At 37.7% G+C, this 20290-nt stretch overlaps 1 protein-coding gene across 1 annotated transcript in view; it reads right to left on the bottom strand.

The window, feature by feature from the left end:
- The window catches only part of FOCAD (focadhesin), a 92143-nt gene that overhangs the window by 28382 nt on the left and 43471 nt on the right, over nucleotides 1-20290 (bottom strand). Inside the window, exons 16-23 of the mRNA XM_066568792.1 lie at nucleotides 20155-20281; nucleotides 14756-14890; nucleotides 14323-14373; nucleotides 12544-12627; nucleotides 10946-11078; nucleotides 8109-8297; nucleotides 7766-7887; nucleotides 124-216 (exon numbers count right to left, since the gene is read on the bottom strand). Of these exons, the coding sequence (XP_066424889.1) occupies nucleotides 124-216; nucleotides 7766-7887; nucleotides 8109-8297; nucleotides 10946-11078; nucleotides 12544-12627; nucleotides 14323-14373; nucleotides 14756-14890; nucleotides 20155-20281 (934 nt within the window). The remainder of the gene's footprint in view (nucleotides 1-123; nucleotides 217-7765; nucleotides 7888-8108; nucleotides 8298-10945; nucleotides 11079-12543; nucleotides 12628-14322; nucleotides 14374-14755; nucleotides 14891-20154; nucleotides 20282-20290) is intronic.

Consider the following 20290-nt stretch of genomic DNA (forward strand, 5'->3'; position numbering starts at 1 on the left):
AATCACCTCAAGCTTTATTTTTTTTTGTAACTTGTATGAGTTACCAGCTCTTGCTGGTCAAATTAAAACCCATACCACTTGAATAAGCATGAATGTCCACAATAATATATACCTCAAAATTACCTGCAGGACTGCACTGTAGGTTCGACTCATAAATCCTAACCAGGTCTGTGGCAGCAGTATGGAGTGGTGCCATTCAGAAGGCTGAATATTAACCTGTGCAACACACCAGAAAGGTTAGAAGCAGTTACATTAAGTCCAATATATGCAGAATCTATGTTCTCCAGTCTATGATTTGCAGACAAACAGTCACTCATTTCCACGGCCCATTACACAAGGCTGTAGGAAATTAAAATGATCATGTACTTTATTCTCCTTTCTGATTTTACCCACACCAAGTTACTTTCAACTTCATTACCCAGCCCAGTTAAAAGTGGTTGCTTGAGGCAGTGCCACAAGTAATTGATCCCAGAGAGACAGTGAAACTGTATGAGGCAATAAGCACAACACTTAGCAGCACTGGCAAATGTTTCTTCACGGTTTGTGAAGATCTTAGAAGTTTCTAAAAGCAGAATTGTTAACCAAGATAACTAACTGACCTCCCCCTGTATCATTATTTTCTGGAGTCTTCCTGCTTATTCATCTCTATTTTATGACCCTAATTATCTACGTAAAGTAGTCAGTATTCTTTCTTCACTTGGACTTTTTAACAAAAAACAAAAGACCATCCTAAAGCTCTTTGCTCACTGCTTTCAGTGAACCTGAAAGACTTGTGAATAAGTACTAATACATCTATAAAAATAAAAACATTTTAAAAGTCAATCAAAAAAGATAACATACTCCATCTTGTAGACAATACAAATATGATCTGTAGTAAAAAAACAGGAAATCTCATCCTAATAATGACTAATGAACACTAGTCCTTCCTTTTAGTTAAAATTATATTCACACCTCCTGCTCATGTCTGCTCATCAATTCCTCCAAAAGTTTATGAGCAGTCAAGGTTCCAATTAGAATTGCTTTCCTTGGGTTCCTGAGGAACCTGCAGCAAGTCCAGTCTTCCCCTTGGCCTCTACTCTGAAACTATTTTAGACTTGTGCATTAGACTATATAGTCTAATTCTGCAAGTCAACAGACATCTAAACATCAGTCAGCATTGTGCCCAGGTGGCCAAGAAGGGCTGGATCAACAATTGTGTGACCAGCAGGGCCAGGGCAGTGATTATATCTGTGTCCTTGGAACTGGGGAGACCACAGCTTGAATCCTGTCTTAATTTCTGAGCCCCTCACTTCAGGAAGAATGCCGAGGTGCTGGAGCATGTCCAGAGAAAGACAGCAGACAGTGAATCATCTGGAGCACAAGTCCTGTTTGTTGGGACTGCCTGAGGGAGCTGGGGTTATGTAGCCTGGAGAAAAGAGGATCATTGGGACCTTACTGCTCTCTACAACCACCTAAAAGGAGGGTGTCGCCAGGTGGGGATTGGTCTTTTCTCTCAGACAATAATGGATAAGACAAGAGTACATAGCTGAAACTTCCCTGAAAATCCAGGGAAGACTCAGGCTGGATATCAGGAGGAATTTCTTAATGTAAAGATCTGTTAAGCATTGGAATGGACTGTCCAGGGAGGAGGAGTATTCACCGTCCCTGAAGGTGTTCAACAAATGTCTGAATGTGGCACATAGTGCTATAGTCTAGATGAGAAGGTGGTGACTGGTCAAAGATTGGTCCCAATGAGGTCTTCTCCAACCTAAATGAGTCTGTGTATCAGGTTTAACTGGTCTTGTAGTGATTTGTGAAGTTACCCATGTAATCCACACTTGTGAAAGCCAACAAAAGCAGGCCTGCAAAATACTGTATGAATATACAATATTCATGCAGGAATTAATTACAAAGCTTTAGGCATTTTGTGGCATTTCAAACATCTAAAACAATATGGTCTACCAGGAACACCTAAAATTTGTGTATGTGTTTGATGACAATAGAACTGCTGAGGTGCTTTTCATTAATTAACTCTCTTCACGGCAGTAAGCATTTTGCATGTATGTGGAATATGAGGAAGGAAAGAGGGAACTGAACACCTTCATATAACAAAGAACATTCAAAATTCATCTACAACTGAAAATGACAGGACATAGTGCTGAAGATTTTCATATAAGCAGTGCTGCAACCTGCTATGTCAGTATAGGAAACCAGTAGCCTTTATTTGTCATCTATTGCTGGATATGAAGGGCAACAACAACTAGACTAAGTGTTGAGTAATTAATACTAGCAACCACAGGCAAAGGTGACAAGTGAAGTTCAGATTGTTTTTTAACTGCACAATTTATGTCTAAGAAAAAATTGGCTGGGTGGGGAGTGAGGCTCAAGGGAACTGAGAACTAAGGACAAGTGCTTGTGGAACACTGCCACATTGATGTGGGGTTTTTCTTAGGAACATCACTTGGCCAGACCAAGCAGCCAAGCAGTTTTTAAGGAAGAGCTCCAACATGATATCTGAGGCAGTAAGAAATGGCACAAACTTGGAGCTAGTAACCTGCGCCTGTCAAATGATGCTTCAGAAGAACATGTCTGCCTGAAAAGGCACAAAATCATAGACTGGGTTGTTAAAATGCAAGACAGGTAATGCCGACAAACCACAGGAGATACTTCTCCTGTATGTGTTTGGGATAACACCTTTATGCCACTGAAATGTTTAGACATGTATTTGGACATATATCCCTGCTTGCATATGAGATAAATAAAGTGCCACCTCAGTGATTTCATAAACAAGGCTAGCATTATGTATCTGTATCAAAGAAATAGTGAAACAGCCTTTCTTTTAATTTTGAATTTTGCTTTGAGGCTCTTTTTAACGTACTTGAATGCATATACTTCCAAATGCACCCCCAACATTTCTTTGTGAGAAAAAAACCTGTCTTTCTCTAAAGCACAGTAGACTGAAGAAAAGAAACACAAAAATCTGTCAGAAACTTGATTTCTGAATATTGTTTTATCACTGAATGAAATATGCTAAGTAAATTCAGTAGTAGAAACCAGCACAAACTAGTTCATATTCATAACTACATCCATCTAGGCACAGAACAATACAGTACAATGAATTCTACTCCAGAAAATCCAATTGTCATCTTAAGGTACTTCACATATGAGGTTTGAATAAACTCTTCAGTATCTTGATTACATCAAAACCAAACCAGGAAACAAAAGCACAGAAGGAGCTTTTCACTTTTCAAAGATGCGTATGATCACAGCACGTCTAATTGAACACAATTTAAAAATATGCAGGGAATGGGTCTTCTACGAGTATACAGAGTGCCTAATATGGTTATTACTTGTAGGGAAGTAGCCAATCCTTCATAACTCACCTCTGCAAATTATCATTGCAATTGTGCCTGCAAATATGACTCATAAATAGGAAAAAGTAACTTGTGCTATTTCCAACAGATTGAAAGCACTTAGATAGAGAAACATGCAAAGGCAAGACCATTTTCCTTTTAAAAAAACCCTAAACCAAGTCAGAGTGCCAAAGCCTCTATCTACCACACTGATTTGCCAATAGCAGTCTGCCTCTGTGCTTTTTCATGCAGGATGGACTGTCCTCTTCAACTCCACTAAAGAACAAGAAGACGGACAGCTAGCTGAAAGCCTAGTAACTCCAACCCAAAACACTCATGAACAGAACCATCAAAATATATGGTACATGATGTGAACATATGTGACTATTTATTACCAATTGTTTTCACAACAGATTAAGTGAATCTGATAAGAAATTGTTCCTATGAATTTCTATGAAGCATTACTTGCAAAACCTGAAACAATCACAGGCAATATTTGGAGACTTCTTGTACAGTGTGCTCCAGGACAGCCATAGGAATAAAGAAAACCCATGGTCTATACTTCTGACCACTGTCACTACAGTAACCTCTCAGAGAGAGGTTGATAAGCTCTGTTTAATAATCAAAAAGCAGATCCCCATTTCTAGGGGAATGATGATCTTCCTCTTTCAACTCACCAGTGGCCACTAAAGACCCATAGAGCCAGCATTTGAGACATACCACAGTTTACTGATCCTATTTTCTTCTTCCTGTGAAATAGCATCAAAAGTATCATCAAAAAAACCCTTGTTCAAGTAGCATCAAAAAAACCCTTCTGCATCTTAATCTGTCCTGCTGACAGACATCACAGATGCATCCAATTCCTCAGCTAGAATAGCACCTAGGTGATAGAATAAGCATGGCCCATTAAGGTTGAATAGTAAATTATCTTTTTGCTGCTGCTACTTTGTTCGATTGAATGGCAGCTAAACCCAGGTATTTGTTATTTTTATGTCTTAAAAGACTTTACAACATACAAGAAGAAAATCTTTCCTCTGCACACAAACATCATATAACTTTTTTTTGGCAGCAGAATACCAGGCATCACAGTTTTACACATAAATAATCTCATCAAAATCAAACAGGTATTTTTGAGCCCCTCACCTTGCTCCAGTTGCCAAAATCCAAGTGCAATAATGGTTACTATGCATACACAGATACAGACAGATACACAACCTGTAGGTTCCTATTTTATAGCTGTGAACACAGATCAAACCACTGAAGACATAAAAACATTATCATTCCAGTATGGTGCTGGCTGACTAACTAAGAAAATGCAAACTGCTGGAGATTTTTTGAGGTAAAATAAGTAGATGCCTACTATCTCAAATTAATTGCATTTTCTTAACGTTTACATCAACCTCAGAATTTATTCAGAGCTTTACACAGACCTCAATGCTTCAAAGGCAACTCTAAGACTTCTTATTAATAGAACACTCCTTACTTAAAATGTCACTATAAGAATTAACCCCTACAACTTCTTCCCTCTCCCAAAATAATGAGTCAAAGTGGTAGCAAAAAAAATGTCATTCTGGTAATTTAAACCCCTAAAACACAGGGCTTAGTGTGATGTGTTGAACTGTGATGACTTTGCAAAAACACATTGATTCCTGTAGGACTGGAAGTATAAGAAGGGCCTAGGTCCTGCTAATGCAATTTTTTTGGGCCCATTTGGCAGTTTTATAGCTTAGACTGCCTGTCTTTACTGTTAAACTCTCTCTGTTCCTCAGAACAACATTGAGGACCAAACAAATATTAAAGCATGGAATTTAGTTTGATGAACCCAGGGACTTGCTTCTCATCTAGCCAAAGGCCCGAAGAACTCTTTTCTGACCACCCTGTCTCTATGTATAAAGGGAAAGAGCAAGAAAAAACTTTGATTCTTAAAGCAGTGTAAACTGAAAATAGAAATACTGATTTTTTAATCAAAATGTTATAGTTACTGCAGATTTTCACTAAGATGGTGCAGTTAGCATTGTCTGAAGATATTTTGTGTTTAGGTTTAAAATATAAACATATTTGGATTTATTTTTACTTTTACTACATCTTGAATCAATCAACTTGGTAAAGTACTGAGAAACTAGGTAAAATATTTCTGTCTCCAGTCATTCAATGTATTCATTAACTTGATCCAGTTCACCACATTCTCCACAACAAAACTGCCATGTTTTGTCCAGCAAACCATTTTAAGGTTCTGTTTCTATGAAGATAACTTGATCACACAAGAAAGTAAATTTTGGATATGCTGCTGGATTTTATAATCACTGCTATTACACACAATTTTTTTTACCAGGATTTTATTTGATGCTTTGGGGCAACAGGCAAGTGTTTAAAACAAATTTCAGAACTGATCTGCATCCCACTGTAATATGACTTATATAAAACTTTCATACACGCCTTCTATGAAAATGTAATTAAATATGTTTTTCTTCAGAACCACTGTCACAGAACTTAAGTCTCTCTGAATGAAGTAATTACATGCAGTGAGGAGCTTTTCTTTCTGGATACTATGGAAGCTGATGCTTCATTGATAATTCATTAATCTGAATCTGTTCCTCTGACATATGAAACATCCCTGTGGACTTTCCCTGGTGCTCTCCACTGGAGCTTCCAAATAGTTAGAAAACATTCACTAATTTACACTCCTGTGATAATGAGGAGCATTATTTCCAGTTTCTACTTTCATTCTTTAGCAGCAAAGATGTCAAGAAGGAAAACATCTATTAAATTTGCATACATGGTTAGATATCTTGAGATAAGTAATCAAGGCTGGGTTTTCTAAATTTTTCTAGTTTGAAACAAGAACTTTACATCTGAAGTACTTCATAATCCTATTGGCACTGACTTCACGATACAGAGCAAGGGATGGATTTCTATACTGCAGTCCAACTGGTGCAGACTGGCTTTTTTCCTTGTACACTTGGCCTAAATTCCACTGGGATCCAACACTGGTGTTACTGTGGCCATAAAACATGATTATTATTTTTCGTGTCTTTTCAGTTGTGAAGGACCAAAATTGTTAAGATGTTATATGGATAACATATATGCATATGCTAGCAAAGCAGAAGAGTTTGAGAGATGGTACAGAGCCAGAAGACTGTACTAGCCAGAAGCAGACAACTTCACCATGGCACACATTTGACTGGGAACTTCAGGCAAACTAGGCTGCAGACAGCTTTGTCAGAACCGGCTTGCTTGCTCCAGAAAGATTGAGAGAGTTACCCAGGACAAACCAATGTGAACATGCTGAAGCAGGACCTGAGAGCAAAGCCCAGAGGGAGCCATGTGGGTGTGCCACAGGATCAGAATGTAGTCCACATGAATTACACATGGCACATGCCTGTGTTCTACTGTCAGACTTTCAGCTTATACACAGAAAACTCTCCAAACTCTGCACAGACAACCTTCCCACTCAAACCTTGTGCCATACTTATTTCAAAACTGAGTGTTTGATATCAGTGATCTTAGTACTATCATAGAAAAACTTCCCAACAGATATGCCTCACATCTGGGTGACAGTCACAAAACAAAATCAGGACCCAGATCACCCCCTAGATGCATGCAAGAAGCTCCTACAGAAATATAAAATGACTGTATTAACAGAATTATTTTACAAACTCTTAAGAGTTTAACACACTTCCACTTGTGTTAAAAGCTGCTCCCATTGGCATAAAGTTGGGAAATGAACACTAATTTCCCTAGATCCAGCTGGACTGTTTGGGTTTTTTTTTACTGTTGTCCAAAATTTTCAAGGATGAACTTTGATATTCAAAAGTACCATAATTCAAAATGCTCTGTCAGACTTCATTACACACACTTTATTTTCCGTAATAATTGAGGGCTTATTTCATGCCATTTTTCTAAAACCACACCAAAGGTAACTGCATGGTTTTGGTGCCACAAGCCTAATAGGTCAGGGAGCTGAAACGTTTAAGAGAGAGGAAAAAATGCCAAGTCTTAGCAAGGTGTAGATATTGTTTCCCCAAGGAGCCCCATCATTGTTCAGGACTGCTATTCACCTACAACTGGTTACATGTGACAGGTATCAGGCATATATGTATAGCAGTCCACGAGGCAGAAAAAGGCAAAGCTCCTGTTTGTTGTTCTGATTTTCAGAAGAGGCATTTCAGCAGTGAACACTTAAAAAAAAAAGTATTTACATGTTAAGTTCAAGTTAGTGATGGTGGGTGACCACATCAGTAGGCTGAGGATCAGACTTGATGATTCTATGATTCTAGCTGTCCCTCACAATAACTTCAGTTAATTATGATACATTCACACATGCCATCACTAGCTGATACCAACACCCAATGCACATAAACAAAAGAGATAGCGAAGTAGGGAAGGAGGTGTAATAGTTCCAAAAAAGCAAAGAGGAACCAGCAACAACTTACCTCATGAATGAGGGCAACCAACATTTGCTGGAAATTGCGGCCCCTGCTGGCCAGAAATCGATTAATAGGCTTGCCATCCTTGCCCATGTGGACTGGGAGGTCGAAACACAGCAACATGCCAGCTGAAAGAGGGAGGGAAGGGGAACAGAAAGGTTGATTCAGAGTCAAGGCAGAAACCCAAAGCAAAGTAAGGTTAACTTAATAAAGATTCAATTCAAAAGAATATGCAAGCATATTTAAGGGTTATAAAACATAGTTTCTTAAATTGATGCACCCTCAGATTAATAGAAATCTTTGGTTCAAAATATGCATACTTGTCTACTTCAAGAAAGTGACAGCTTACCTGCAAGGCCTGGTGTCATGCCTGGTTGCTTGTTCCTCTCATACATTTTCAGCAAGAAATTTGGAACACCTGCCACTGTCTTCCCCTGGTCTGAGCGTGTTGTCCCTCCTCTTAATGCAGAATGATACACAGCACGTGGCATGTTGGTCATCTCCTGTTTCACAAGTGATGTTGCAAACTCTTCAAATGCTGGATGAAGTGGAATGCAATGACATGAGAGGAAAGGAATGTGAGAGGTTGACAATTGAGAGACCAAACTAACCCTGGAAAGCTCAGAATGACACTAGTACTTCTTTTCCATTTCATAGTGGAGCATCAGTCTAAATCTGATGTTGTAGCATGGGAAGGAGGGACATCTACATCTGGAGATTTTTTTTCCTTGAGCCGTAGTGTCTATGAAGCATTGGAAAAAGCATTGCTGAAAATCATGAGAACTCGGTAAAAACAAGAAATGTGAGGAAGTTCCAGAACAAAGCTCCTTTATTCAAAACTGACACAGGTATATTGAAGGTCGGAAGGAAATACCTTAACTATTCTCTGAGCTGTTGACTGCCTTCTTTGATTGCTACAAAAGTAACAGTAACGACAGCACATGGTTGACAGAAGGACACATAGCAGAGTCTAAATAGTGTTTTTGTAGCATGTCAGGAAGGGCACCTGCATCTTGGGATTTTTTTCCTCTGCCTGTAATGCCAATATCCTTCAAACAAACCCCACAGAATGCAGTCAACAATTTTCTCTGCAGTGATATAGACAGAAACTGTTAAGTCTTTCTCTTCAACCCCCAGCCTTCAGTTTTGTTGGAGGAAGAGATATTTGTTGACATGAAAACACTATCCACCTACCTGCCCTAGACTTATTTGTTTAAGATGGCTACAACAATAGAGAAGAAATTTGCTAAGAGAGGGAGCTATTTCACTTCTGGAAACCATTCACATTGATAGAGACTCCTTATCACTGCTGTCATATTACTGCATTCACTGGTTATGCCAAAGGACATAAATATAAGCCATTCAGAAGCAATTCTTCAGGCAGGGGACATGCCAAGGCTCTAGACTGACAAATATAACTCAAACTAAAACCAAAATCTGGATAAATTTAGTGAAACAACTAGATGTGCAGCAATTACTAGAAATACAGTATTTCAATGATTGAAATCAATCTGACAGTAAACAAAGATAACTAGCATCACACGAATAATATTTTTATTATTATTATTATTATTGGTGGTGTTGTTACTATTGTTATTATCATTAGCATCATCTCTTTTGCAGTAAGGATACTACTCCTGTTACTAATAACAACATCGATATCAAGCTTATAGCTCTTTCTATGAATTATTTTTAATTCTCTGACTACCAGATTTGAGAAAAGTCTTAGGCACCCAGAATGAAAATTATCAAAATAAAAAAAATACAGCTGTCCCCTCCTGATATCCTGGGACTCTAGTATGTAGAAACAATATGAAAACTGATTTGAGAAACCAGTTTTAAAGGAGTTTGAGACAAAATACTACCTAAAGCTCCACTTTCCAATGCTTCATATAAGTAGTTTCATGTTATTAATCCCAATTATATGCACCACTAGAGTTCCAGCAAATGAGATGACAGAGATTCAGCTCTCACAGAACAGGCTTTTGGCCTGTCTTGGACATTGCCTCATTAATCCAGTTTCATACTCTTTTGGTGAAACAATTCACTCTCAACAGCCACTCCAGCCAGTCACTAAAGCTTTTGCTGAAGTGTTCTGGACTCTGTATTAACTAACAATGTTAGAAAACACCTCTGAGGGAGAAACTGCTTAGTGAATGTTTCGATTCAACCCTTTTGATACCAGTCTGTGGTTGCTGCAACTCTGAATCCAACCTATTCACTTTAAATTCCATTTTGGTTTCCCGTCTTCCTAGAAAATTGGCTATTTCAGCATTCATTACAGATTGAGTTTTCTGTCAAGATACATCACTCTCTTTCATTGAACTAGGTTATGTCATTCTCCCCCACAAAGCTTCCAGGATTTAGTAGTTAGGACTCTCTAGGTTAGGCTGCCCACACTCCAGAGGCCAATGCATTCAGAGTTTGACAAATGGATTCTTTTAGAAACCTCCATGGGGGGAAAATATTACAAAACACCACCTGTATCTCATGGCAATGTTTAAAGCCTGCAATCACACATGAAGATCCCATGTATTCTACATAGAATGAAATAACAATGTCTATGTCCTGGCACAGTATCTCAAATCTTACAAAAATATGTAAAACAATGGCCATTTCTGGTAATTCAACTGCACAGGTTTCAGAACAAGTGTCAGAGACCATCTGTTGAAGCATACTTCAGTATCAATATGCATCACTACAATTATGCATTAAGCATAGCACTGATATCTTAATCAATTAAGCAGACTTTGTGTACAGCATTGTTTTCATACTATTAATACTTTGTTTACAAAACAATACATATAAAATTCATTTTACTTCCATCTGTTCCAGGCTGAAATACAAATTTGCCCTTAGAAAGATCTGTTTAGTCCTCCCTAATGAGGTCACTCTCATGAAAGAATGAGTGCTTCAAGTATATAATAAGGAACTGGCTTTCCCTTTAGGAGAGGTAAAGAATTTTAATTATAAATAATTTTTCCCCACCATCAGGACCTCTGTCACATGATCTTCCTAGAAGTGGGTTGTGGGCTTTATTTTTTACTTTACGTTTTTTCGCGTCATTTGTTAACAAAAAAAAGAAAGGCTGCACTTTAATGTGACACTCCATTCTAAAAGAGCTGCAGGTCTGTACAGTCACTGTGATTCCCTGCAAAGTGACCTCAAACACTGGATATATTATACCTCCTAAAACAGCAGCTGGTGTTAGAGACAACAGCTTGATATATGAAGAACCCGGAACAAACAGATTTGCCTCCTGATCCTCTTCATCTTCATTCATGTCTATCTCTTCCAGTGAGTCAACTTCTGGTCGTGCCTGGAAGATTAAAAAAAAAAAAAAATTAAATGTCCATAAAAAAATCCCAAGTCCTCATTACCATTCATGATTCCAAGTGTCAAAAATACCAACCAAATATGAAAAGTTCCCCATTTCATTATTTTCACTCCATTTCATAAATATGAAGCCTAATGAATAAAAGCTTTTCTTCTACCGGACTGAAAGGCAACACTGGTTGGTAAAAATCACAGGGTGTGTAAATATGTATCTTTAATCTTCTTCAAAATTAATCTTGACACTTACAGCTGAACTAATATTCAAAAAAACTTTACTTTCACCCTGATTCTTCTTCAGTTTAACAATGTTTTATATTGGCACTTTAATATAAACAAAATATTTTTGTTAGACACTACTTTTCATGTCAGTTTTTGGAATTTGAAAAACTGCAACATATTTACATTTCTTTCAATTAAAACATATTCACTCACTTTCTGTAAAGTACCGCACCAGTAATACAATTGTAAAGCAACTGCACTAGTAATACAGAACTATATACTACTGTGAAAGATTTAGTCTTGCAGCAGAGTTTATATATTTCCCTTTTTCCATCCTGCGGTCTTCTATGTAAAACACATTTTTCATTTGTAAGGTTTATGCTGAACTCTTCTCTCTGATTTATATAAAGTATGTTTTTTAAAGTTTGGAACCTATCATATAATGAAGCAGTAAATAAAACCTTTACTATAAAGCCATAGGATTCACTATTCCATGAAGTACCAATGACTACTGAGTACTGCCTCATACAATGTAAAAAAAAGTCACCTAATGACTAATGCTCATCTAGGAGATGACCTAATGCTCATCTCCTTATACTCTTTCATTCTGTTAGGTTACTGAATCACCTAATCAGAAGTTTCAGAGTTTAATAGCCCTCTGCACACTTAAAAAGCCTTTTAGAAAGTACCTCAACTCTTTTCTGACTGCCTTTACTGACAAAAAAGTAAAATGTTATGCTGAAAATGTTCACAACAAAAACGGGAAAACTTTTCAGCTTAGCTCCAAAAATTGCACCTACTTTTCAAACTGACTTGTGTCTTGTGCACAAAAGTCCTATTCATGCATGACTGTGACTGCAATGGAAGAAACAGCAATCACAAGAGTTGCTTAGTGCCAAGACTCAAATGCAAGCACAAACGGAAGAGCATAAAATGCAAATCAGCTGCCCAAAAAAAAGCCACTAATTTAATAACAAAATAAGAAAAACTACCTTCTGACTGCTTAGCCTTAAGTTTCATTCCTGCTTTTCCCTGCTTATAAGACTTAGCTATTCCAGTCATACATGACATCATCTCATGTTACCAGCAGGAGCTTGTATTTCTTCAGGAGGCTCTCCTGAATTTCTGGCAGAGAAGGCACAAGGACTGGTTTCCCTTTCAAGAGGATATAATCCATGTCAGATGGAAGTGTCAGATGTGCTTATTATCAAACATATAACAATGGTTACCTGTCCAGGAAGATGAAGAATTGTATGCTCTTCAGAGTCAAATGATGAGAGTGATTTATAGGCTGAAATGGCTACAAGGGCATCCTATAAAATTTTAACAGAAAGAGAAAGAAAATGACAAACACAGCAAATAGTATTGCTACCTACTGGAAACTCCACATGCAAAGAGCTTATCAAGTAACCACTGAATGCTGAAAAAGAGTTCAATAATATTTTCCCGAGGCACACTCTCAATTGCTTACTTTTGATATACACAATGCAAAGTAGCAAGACCAATTATCTAGTCTTGATAACATCCAGTCTGAGCATTCTACTTCAGATAGAAATATCTGAAAAAAAAGCTATGAGAATAATGTTGATAGCATATTGATGTTTTAGCTGTTGCTAAGAAGTGCTTACTCTAAATCAAAGACTTTTCAGCTTCCTGTGCCAGTGTGCAGGTGCACAAGATGCTCAGAGGGAGCAAGGCCAAGACAGATGACCTGAACTGACCAAACGGATATTCCATAGGAGAGAACTTTATGCCTAGTATATAAACTCAGGGAAGTTGGCCAGAGAGTACCCATTACTGTTCAGGGATGGACTGGGCATCCCTCAGTGGGTGGTGAGCAATTGTATTGTGCAACACTTGGTTGTAATTGAGTTTTATTCCTCTTTGTCTTTTTTTATATCCTCTTTCTTTTATATCACCTTTTATATCCCCTTTCTATTATTATTGTTACTGTTATTTTGTTGTTATTATTACACAGCTACTTTATTTCACTTAGGAACCTGTTCTTGTCTCATTCCATGGGGTTCACCTTTTTCCAGTTCTCCTCATCCCACTGCAAGGAAGGGGAGTGAACAAGCGGCTGTATGGTACTTAGTTGTCATCTGGGATTAACCATGGGGCTGAAAAATTCACTGAAATAGGCTGACAAAAGTTTTAGTCTTAAATTTAAATACACTACTTCCACCAGCACCATGGTGATGATAGTGCAACATTCCCACATTACAATACTCCACAAGTGAATTGAGTTAGTTGTCATAGCAACACCTTTGTCAAGAATGCTTCACCATGTTAAGGCTGAAATTTTCCAAAAGTCAAACTAGTTTCACAGAATCACAGAATCCAATGCTGAGTTGGAAGGCACCCACAAGGATCATTGCATCCAACTCCTGGCCCTGTACAGAACATCCCCAAAAGTCACACCTTGTGCCTGAGAACATTATTCAAAGACTTGAACTGTGTCTGGCTCTGGTGGAAGAACCTTTTCCTAATATCCATCCTAAACCTCCCTTGACACTGCTTCAGGCCATTCCCTAAGGTCCTGTCACTGGTCACCAGAAAGTAGAGATTAGCGTCTGCCCCTCCTCTTCCCCTTGTGAAGAAGTTGCAGACTACAATGAGGTCTGTCCTTAGTCACCTCCAGGCTCAACAGATGAAGTGACCTCAGCCATTCCTCATACGGCTTCTCTTCAAGGCCCTTTATCACCTTTGTGGACATTCTTTGGATGCTCTTTAATAATTTATTGTATTTCTTATATTGTGGTGCCCAAAACTGCCCCCAGCACTCGAGGTGAGGACATAGTAGTGCAGAGTTAGTTTGTAATGCTCCTTGGAAATGGCAGAAGTTAGAACCTTCAGTTACCACCTTTTACATGTAGTACATTGCTTCAGAAACAGTGTTAAGCAACAGGAACAAAACCCTATTAGAAAATGAGATTACTGACACTGTCTTGACAGAAAAGTACTTGCTGCTGACATCAGAAATTAATGTTTTCAATTATATCACTTACCTCGTTCTGTGTATTGTTCCAAAGGAAGCTGAGAACTTGAGCTTTGAATTTCTACAAAAGCAAAGGAAATATGTGTTTTTCTTGGACCAAATAAATAGCTGAAATAGAGACAGTTACCTGAAACAAATTACTGCCACATCAACATAGATTGAGCTAGGAAAGTGAAAGGAGTGCAGCTCTGAACTCCAGACATATTTACATGTCCTTACATTCTGTGAGAGGGAAACCATGGATTAACCTCGCCCTGGAATTTCCCATCTATCTCTCAGGGCTCACCAATGCAAGTGAAAACTGTGAAATTGTATGAAGCATGAATTTGATTAATCTGAACTGGGCAGTGGGCGCAATTTTATCAAGATCAAGCAGGCTTATGTAAAAGTTACATACATAGATTTACTAAAAGAAAGACTTATCTTAGTCCATAAGTACATACCTCAAATTCATTTGTATTCACTGTTAATGAGGGAACCAGGGAAAACAATTCATTCAGTGCTTTTAAAATGAGTGGTCTCGTATCACAACTCAGCTTTGGTGACAGAGCATTCCATGTAGAACGGATGCAAACAACCTGCAAGCAAAGAGGGAGGCACCATTACTAACAGCTATCCCAACTTCACTTAAATAACATTTCTTCCCAGTCCTTGTCTTTGCTCTTCCTTCTTGAGAACAGGAATTAATATATGATTCATAAAAAGTAAAAAAGCAAGCATGTTAAAAATTCACTTCTAGATCAACTGACATAACATAGTAATATTGCACAGTATTTCACCAGGGAAAGCAACTACCTGTTGGAATAAATAACACACTGTAAGCAATACACAGAGCTCTACATGTATCTTCATACCACATTAGTGGTCTACTTAACTTGGTCAAATTAGCTGAAAAGCAAACTGTCTCTGGGACAATAGAAAGCCACCAAGGAATCTCTTTTTGCTGGGAGCCCTCCAAAACAAAATGCCTTTAATCTTTAAAAACAATAAAAGCAACAAAATTTGCAGAACAAATGCAAAACACAAAAGTTCATGAATCCAGAAACTGTTGGAAACTGTCAAACTACAATAAATACTAAACATTAGTACCTAATACTGAACCCATTTATGCTGTAACTAGAACACAACAGGATACATAATTGGTCTTCTGGGATACATAATTTCCTTCCTGGAAACAACAAACATCTCACCAAGCTTCTTTTTACCTTCAAAGATCTGCATGACAGCTCAACAAGCAGTCAGAACAACATTTTGCATTTCAGGCACTAAAAAAGTCAGTAAGATGCTCAGTCAATGGTACAGTTCTAGCTGAAGAACTATGCATAAGTCATAAAAAGTAGTAGTCAAGTTTCTCAGCAATATTGGCTAGACAGCAATATTGATACTGAAAGTTCCTCCTTTTTCCTTGTGAGATGTTTTCAGTCACCCAGGCTTTCTCTTGGTAACAAGCTGTGTATTTTCCTGAAAACTTAAGTAATTTTCATGGACTGTTTCATCAAACCTTAATGTTGTTACCCGCGGAGAACTTAACATTACAGAATTTTGCCACTGTATCTAAAATTAATTCTGTAATTTATCTATTGTTACTACTTGTCTTTCAGATTTCAGGCTCCACTGCAACAAAAAGAGTATAAAATGGGAAAAAATACCACCAAATAAATAACAAAAAAAAAATCAACAAATAGAACCAAAAACCCCAAGAAACTATAATTCTGTTCACTCTACCCCACCCACTCCACAGAACCACAACACAAAGAAAAACCCCAAACCATGTATGCTTAGAACCAAAGTCTAGACAAAAATTTTAAAATAGCAATGGCAAAGCAAAGTATAATTTTCAGCCTTCCAAAGTGAAAAATTGCAAATCAAGACTTAAAACTCTGAGCAAATACCATGAAAATGTCTTTCCAGCATGGAAAATTACAACAAAGCAACAGAAGACAAAGACATTGAGAAATACAAACTGATCTACACAATGAAATCAAATAAAGGTATGTTTATGAAGATATTCCACAAAGGCATTGAGAAAGGTAGTTATAGTATTATTCTGCTCAAAACAGACTGTTTTGTATCTCTGAATGCAGGTAATTGCCAAATTAAGCAATCACTACAGTAAGTCCAAAACACATTTCAGGGTGCAGTTTAAAAAACCAAAGATGCATTTCAAGTTGAACTCATTTCAGGAACAGCAAACCCATGAATGTGTTTCTATGGTAACAACCACTGATGGCTAGAAAGACCTCATCTGGTAACATTCCAAGGGAAAATGATACCTCTCTTTCCATTCTTTCAAAACAGACTGTTTGTAAGAATAAGAAAAAAGGTCTTCCAGTGTTCAGAAAGACAGACATGTCTATTAACACTGGAAGCTCCTCCTTAACTATCTAGAAATGTTAAATTTGTAATGAGTTAGTTGTCTGGAAACAACATGTATTAATATGTAGAGAAAAGAAGTTGTGCATTTGTGGGATTTGATACTGCAATTTAGGAAGACTAACAAATCATTAGCTAGCCAAGCATGTTTAATTTCATTCTTTTCCATAATAACACACATACTCTCCATACTCTTCATCTAAGAGGTGAAAAGAGGCCTTAAAAATAGCCAGCATCCTATCAGAAGTTTCAGATTTAGCCTAAGACTGTACAATTACTTCTCAGATGGTATTTTCTAGACTTGCAACTTAACAGCTGTCCTACAGAAAACTCCTACCAAATGATGTACTGTAAAATGATGGAACAGGGGGATGGGAACAGTGGGAAACTGGTACTTTACCCCCATAAAACCCACAGTAAATAAAGAAAGGTTATAAAAGCAGTAATAACCTTGACATGGTGTCTTCCTGGAGGAATGGGCAACTGTGATAAATATCTTGTGATGAAATTTATCTGCTAGTTATGAATCCCCAAGGAAAAGTCCTGTGATTCCATAGACACTGTTCAGCTCTACAAAGCTGTCCTCTAAAAATGCAAAATACTCTAGAAAACTAGCAAGATAAGATAACTTTACAACACTGGTATGCCAATTACTGTCTGAAAAAAAAGCATATGTGCTATGCAGAAAATGTGTGTTTAGAGATCTAGACATGCTAGTGTCATACTTTGGTACAAGTTCTTAAGTCTTTTTTCATTTTTTGTTGTGTGGGGTTTTTTCATTCTGGTTTGTTCAAATTAACATATCATTGTCATCTGGAGATATCAACAATCACACAGTGCTTTTCATACAATACATTTTGATTTATGTTTATGTTTTCTTGTATTTTCAAAAAACTGATTTTAAAATAGCAAGCTTGCCATTCCACAAAACACTGAATGCTAGATGGGAAAAAACTAAAAGCTAAATTTTACGGATGCTGAGGAGAGACAAAGAACATCTGCTTCAAGTATCCTACGGCCCTAAAAGGGTGAGAAATCTTAGGAGAAAAATAGAGAACAACAACATTTCAATGGAAAGGGGATTTAAACACTATGTTAGAAATTTTATTCTTGAATGTTTCTTGGCTTGAATACTGTACTTGATACATGAAATCGATTAGATGCCAGGATATCTTCAAATGAAGTATACTAGCTTCTGATGAAATCACTGTGGGGAAAAAAAATTACATGCTGAAAAAGAGGAAATGTGATCTGGCAAGAACTGTGTGATTTTTTTCCATTTTTGATGTGCAAGTCATTGTGCATTATTCATTAATGACCTTATATTACACCTGCCAAAAAAAAGAGGGGGTAGGAAGCAGCTAGCCCTTCTTGCAAGTCCTGCAAAAGCTGTTATACTCTTAACACTATTCATGTAGGATGCACTTTGAATGGTCACTGTCTTTACACAAAATAATTACTGCAGTCAGCAGAATGGATAACTATTCTTACACAAGAGTCAACCAAAAAAGAAATCAATGTTATAGCACATTTTGTTATCGCATTACTTTAACAAAGGAACCTTTCTGAGACTCTCAGAACTCAACCCTGGCAAAGCCACATGGTGTATAGGGTTCCATCATCAACCGAGTCAACACTATACATATGAAAACATAATTTATTATTCTGGTTCAGAAGCTGAGAAGCTGAGTGAAAGTTTGGTGCTGTCTAAAATCCTACATCTAAGCAGCTGCGAGTGGAAAAGCTTGGAGACTATATCTCTTTCCCTTAAGTCAGTCGCAGAGAGAGAAAACACCAAAACAAAACCAATGTCTACGATTACGTCCTTTCTGCATTGCGCACTACAGTCTAAACAATAAATAAGAGACAGATTAAATTACTTAACCCAAATGGTTACCCAGCTTGCCAAACCACAAGAGAATTCCCTGTTAAAATTTCAGAATAGCTAGGTGGTAGATTAGGTCTCCCAGAACATTACACTGTAGTTGGGGAAATAAGGCGAATCGAATTTGGACAGGAAAAATTGGTAACATCCACTAAGTCTATCCATTCCTCCTTCCTTTCTTTCTTCCATCTTGAGCAGTCTTAGTCTTCCAGTCCTCAACAGTGGTACAGTATACATCTGTTCTCAAATGAGGCTATTATAGTAGGATGTGAAATTTATCATATATCTAACCCTACCTCTTTGTAAGACAAAGTCTAAATATAATCCAGCCTGGGAAAATACATTCAATACCAAGGCCAGCATTCAAAGAATCTATGTGACCTTAAGAAGTGCCAAACTTCACACCAAAGGCAAACAAAAAATTACCCTAAATAAATTGTTTCTTAGCAGCCATTGTATGACGGGTTTTAATTATACTGAATACAAATATCTATGGATGATTCGCTATATTGTTCTTTAACTGCTGAGTGATTTCAAATAATGTGGCAATAGCTGGCGTTACTGCAGTAAACACTGCAGTGGAAGTGTAGCAGCGGACAAACATAAAATTGCTGTTTGGCAGAGAATGGGTAATCAAATATTCCTGCAGGATATAATTAGTTCACTACTCTGATGGCCTGTATAGTACAGTTTGTCAGTAGCAAATTCACAGCATGTCTGTGCCTGCATCACAATACCAGGATATCACCGTCTGTGATGTGGAAACAAAGAGCCTTGTCTCCTAGCTTAGAGATATTGTAGCATCACTATTTCGGTTCAAAGGGACCTCAGGATATTTCCAGCCCAGCCTCCTGCTCAAAGCAGGGTTACAATGAGATCAGATCCAGTTGCTTAGGGTTGTGTCCAAAAGGAATGGGAAAATCTCCAGGGAAGGACACAGCACAATCTCTCTGGGCAGCTTGTCCCAAAGCTTATTTGCCCTCTTCATCAGTAAGCAATGAACACATTATGGTAAATCTCCCAGCTGCTAGTGATTTTACTGTCTATCTGGTACAATCTATGAACAAGACACAGCAGGATAGACCAGTAAGAAGATACAAAAATTACATTATTTAATTGTCTTTCAGCCAATCAAAATTATGTACCAAACAGACTTCCTTTTCAAATCTCAAGGAAAGATGCACAGAATGATGTCTTTGCAGTAAACTACAAAGCTGATTTAAAATTTCAGCTCATGCACTGAAGGGCTGATCTGCTGTTGTAGGAAGTCATGGTACAATTTCCCAGGAACTATTAACTTATGTTGGAAGAGAGGAATTAAATTTGTCAGAAGAAAAAGAAATTCTGCAGCAACTCAATGCACTCTTAAAAAAAGAACCAACAGCTGATCTGCTGTTGTAGGAAGTCATGGTACAATTTCCCAGGAACTATTAACTTATGTTGGAAGAGAGGAATTAAATTTGTCAGAAGAAAAAGAAATTCTGCAGCAACTCAATGCACTCTTAAAAAAAGAACCAACCGGGAAAAATGTTCATGGACCATAAGGAAAACTCAAAACACATGGACAAGCCAATTTAATCCTACCTCAGCCTCACAAAGCGCCCGTAGACCCTGTAATACTATGGCAGCGGGTGAAGCTTGATCAGGTTTTGTGCATTCATTTAATACCTGGGAAATTGCAGCCAACATGTCTGCTCCATGCTGGTATGGTCTAAAGTAA

The sequence above is a fragment of the Molothrus aeneus genome, chromosome Z (genome assembly GCF_037042795.1).
Source record: "Molothrus aeneus isolate 106 chromosome Z, BPBGC_Maene_1.0, whole genome shotgun sequence".
NCBI lineage: Eukaryota > Metazoa > Chordata > Aves > Passeriformes > Icteridae > Molothrus > Molothrus aeneus.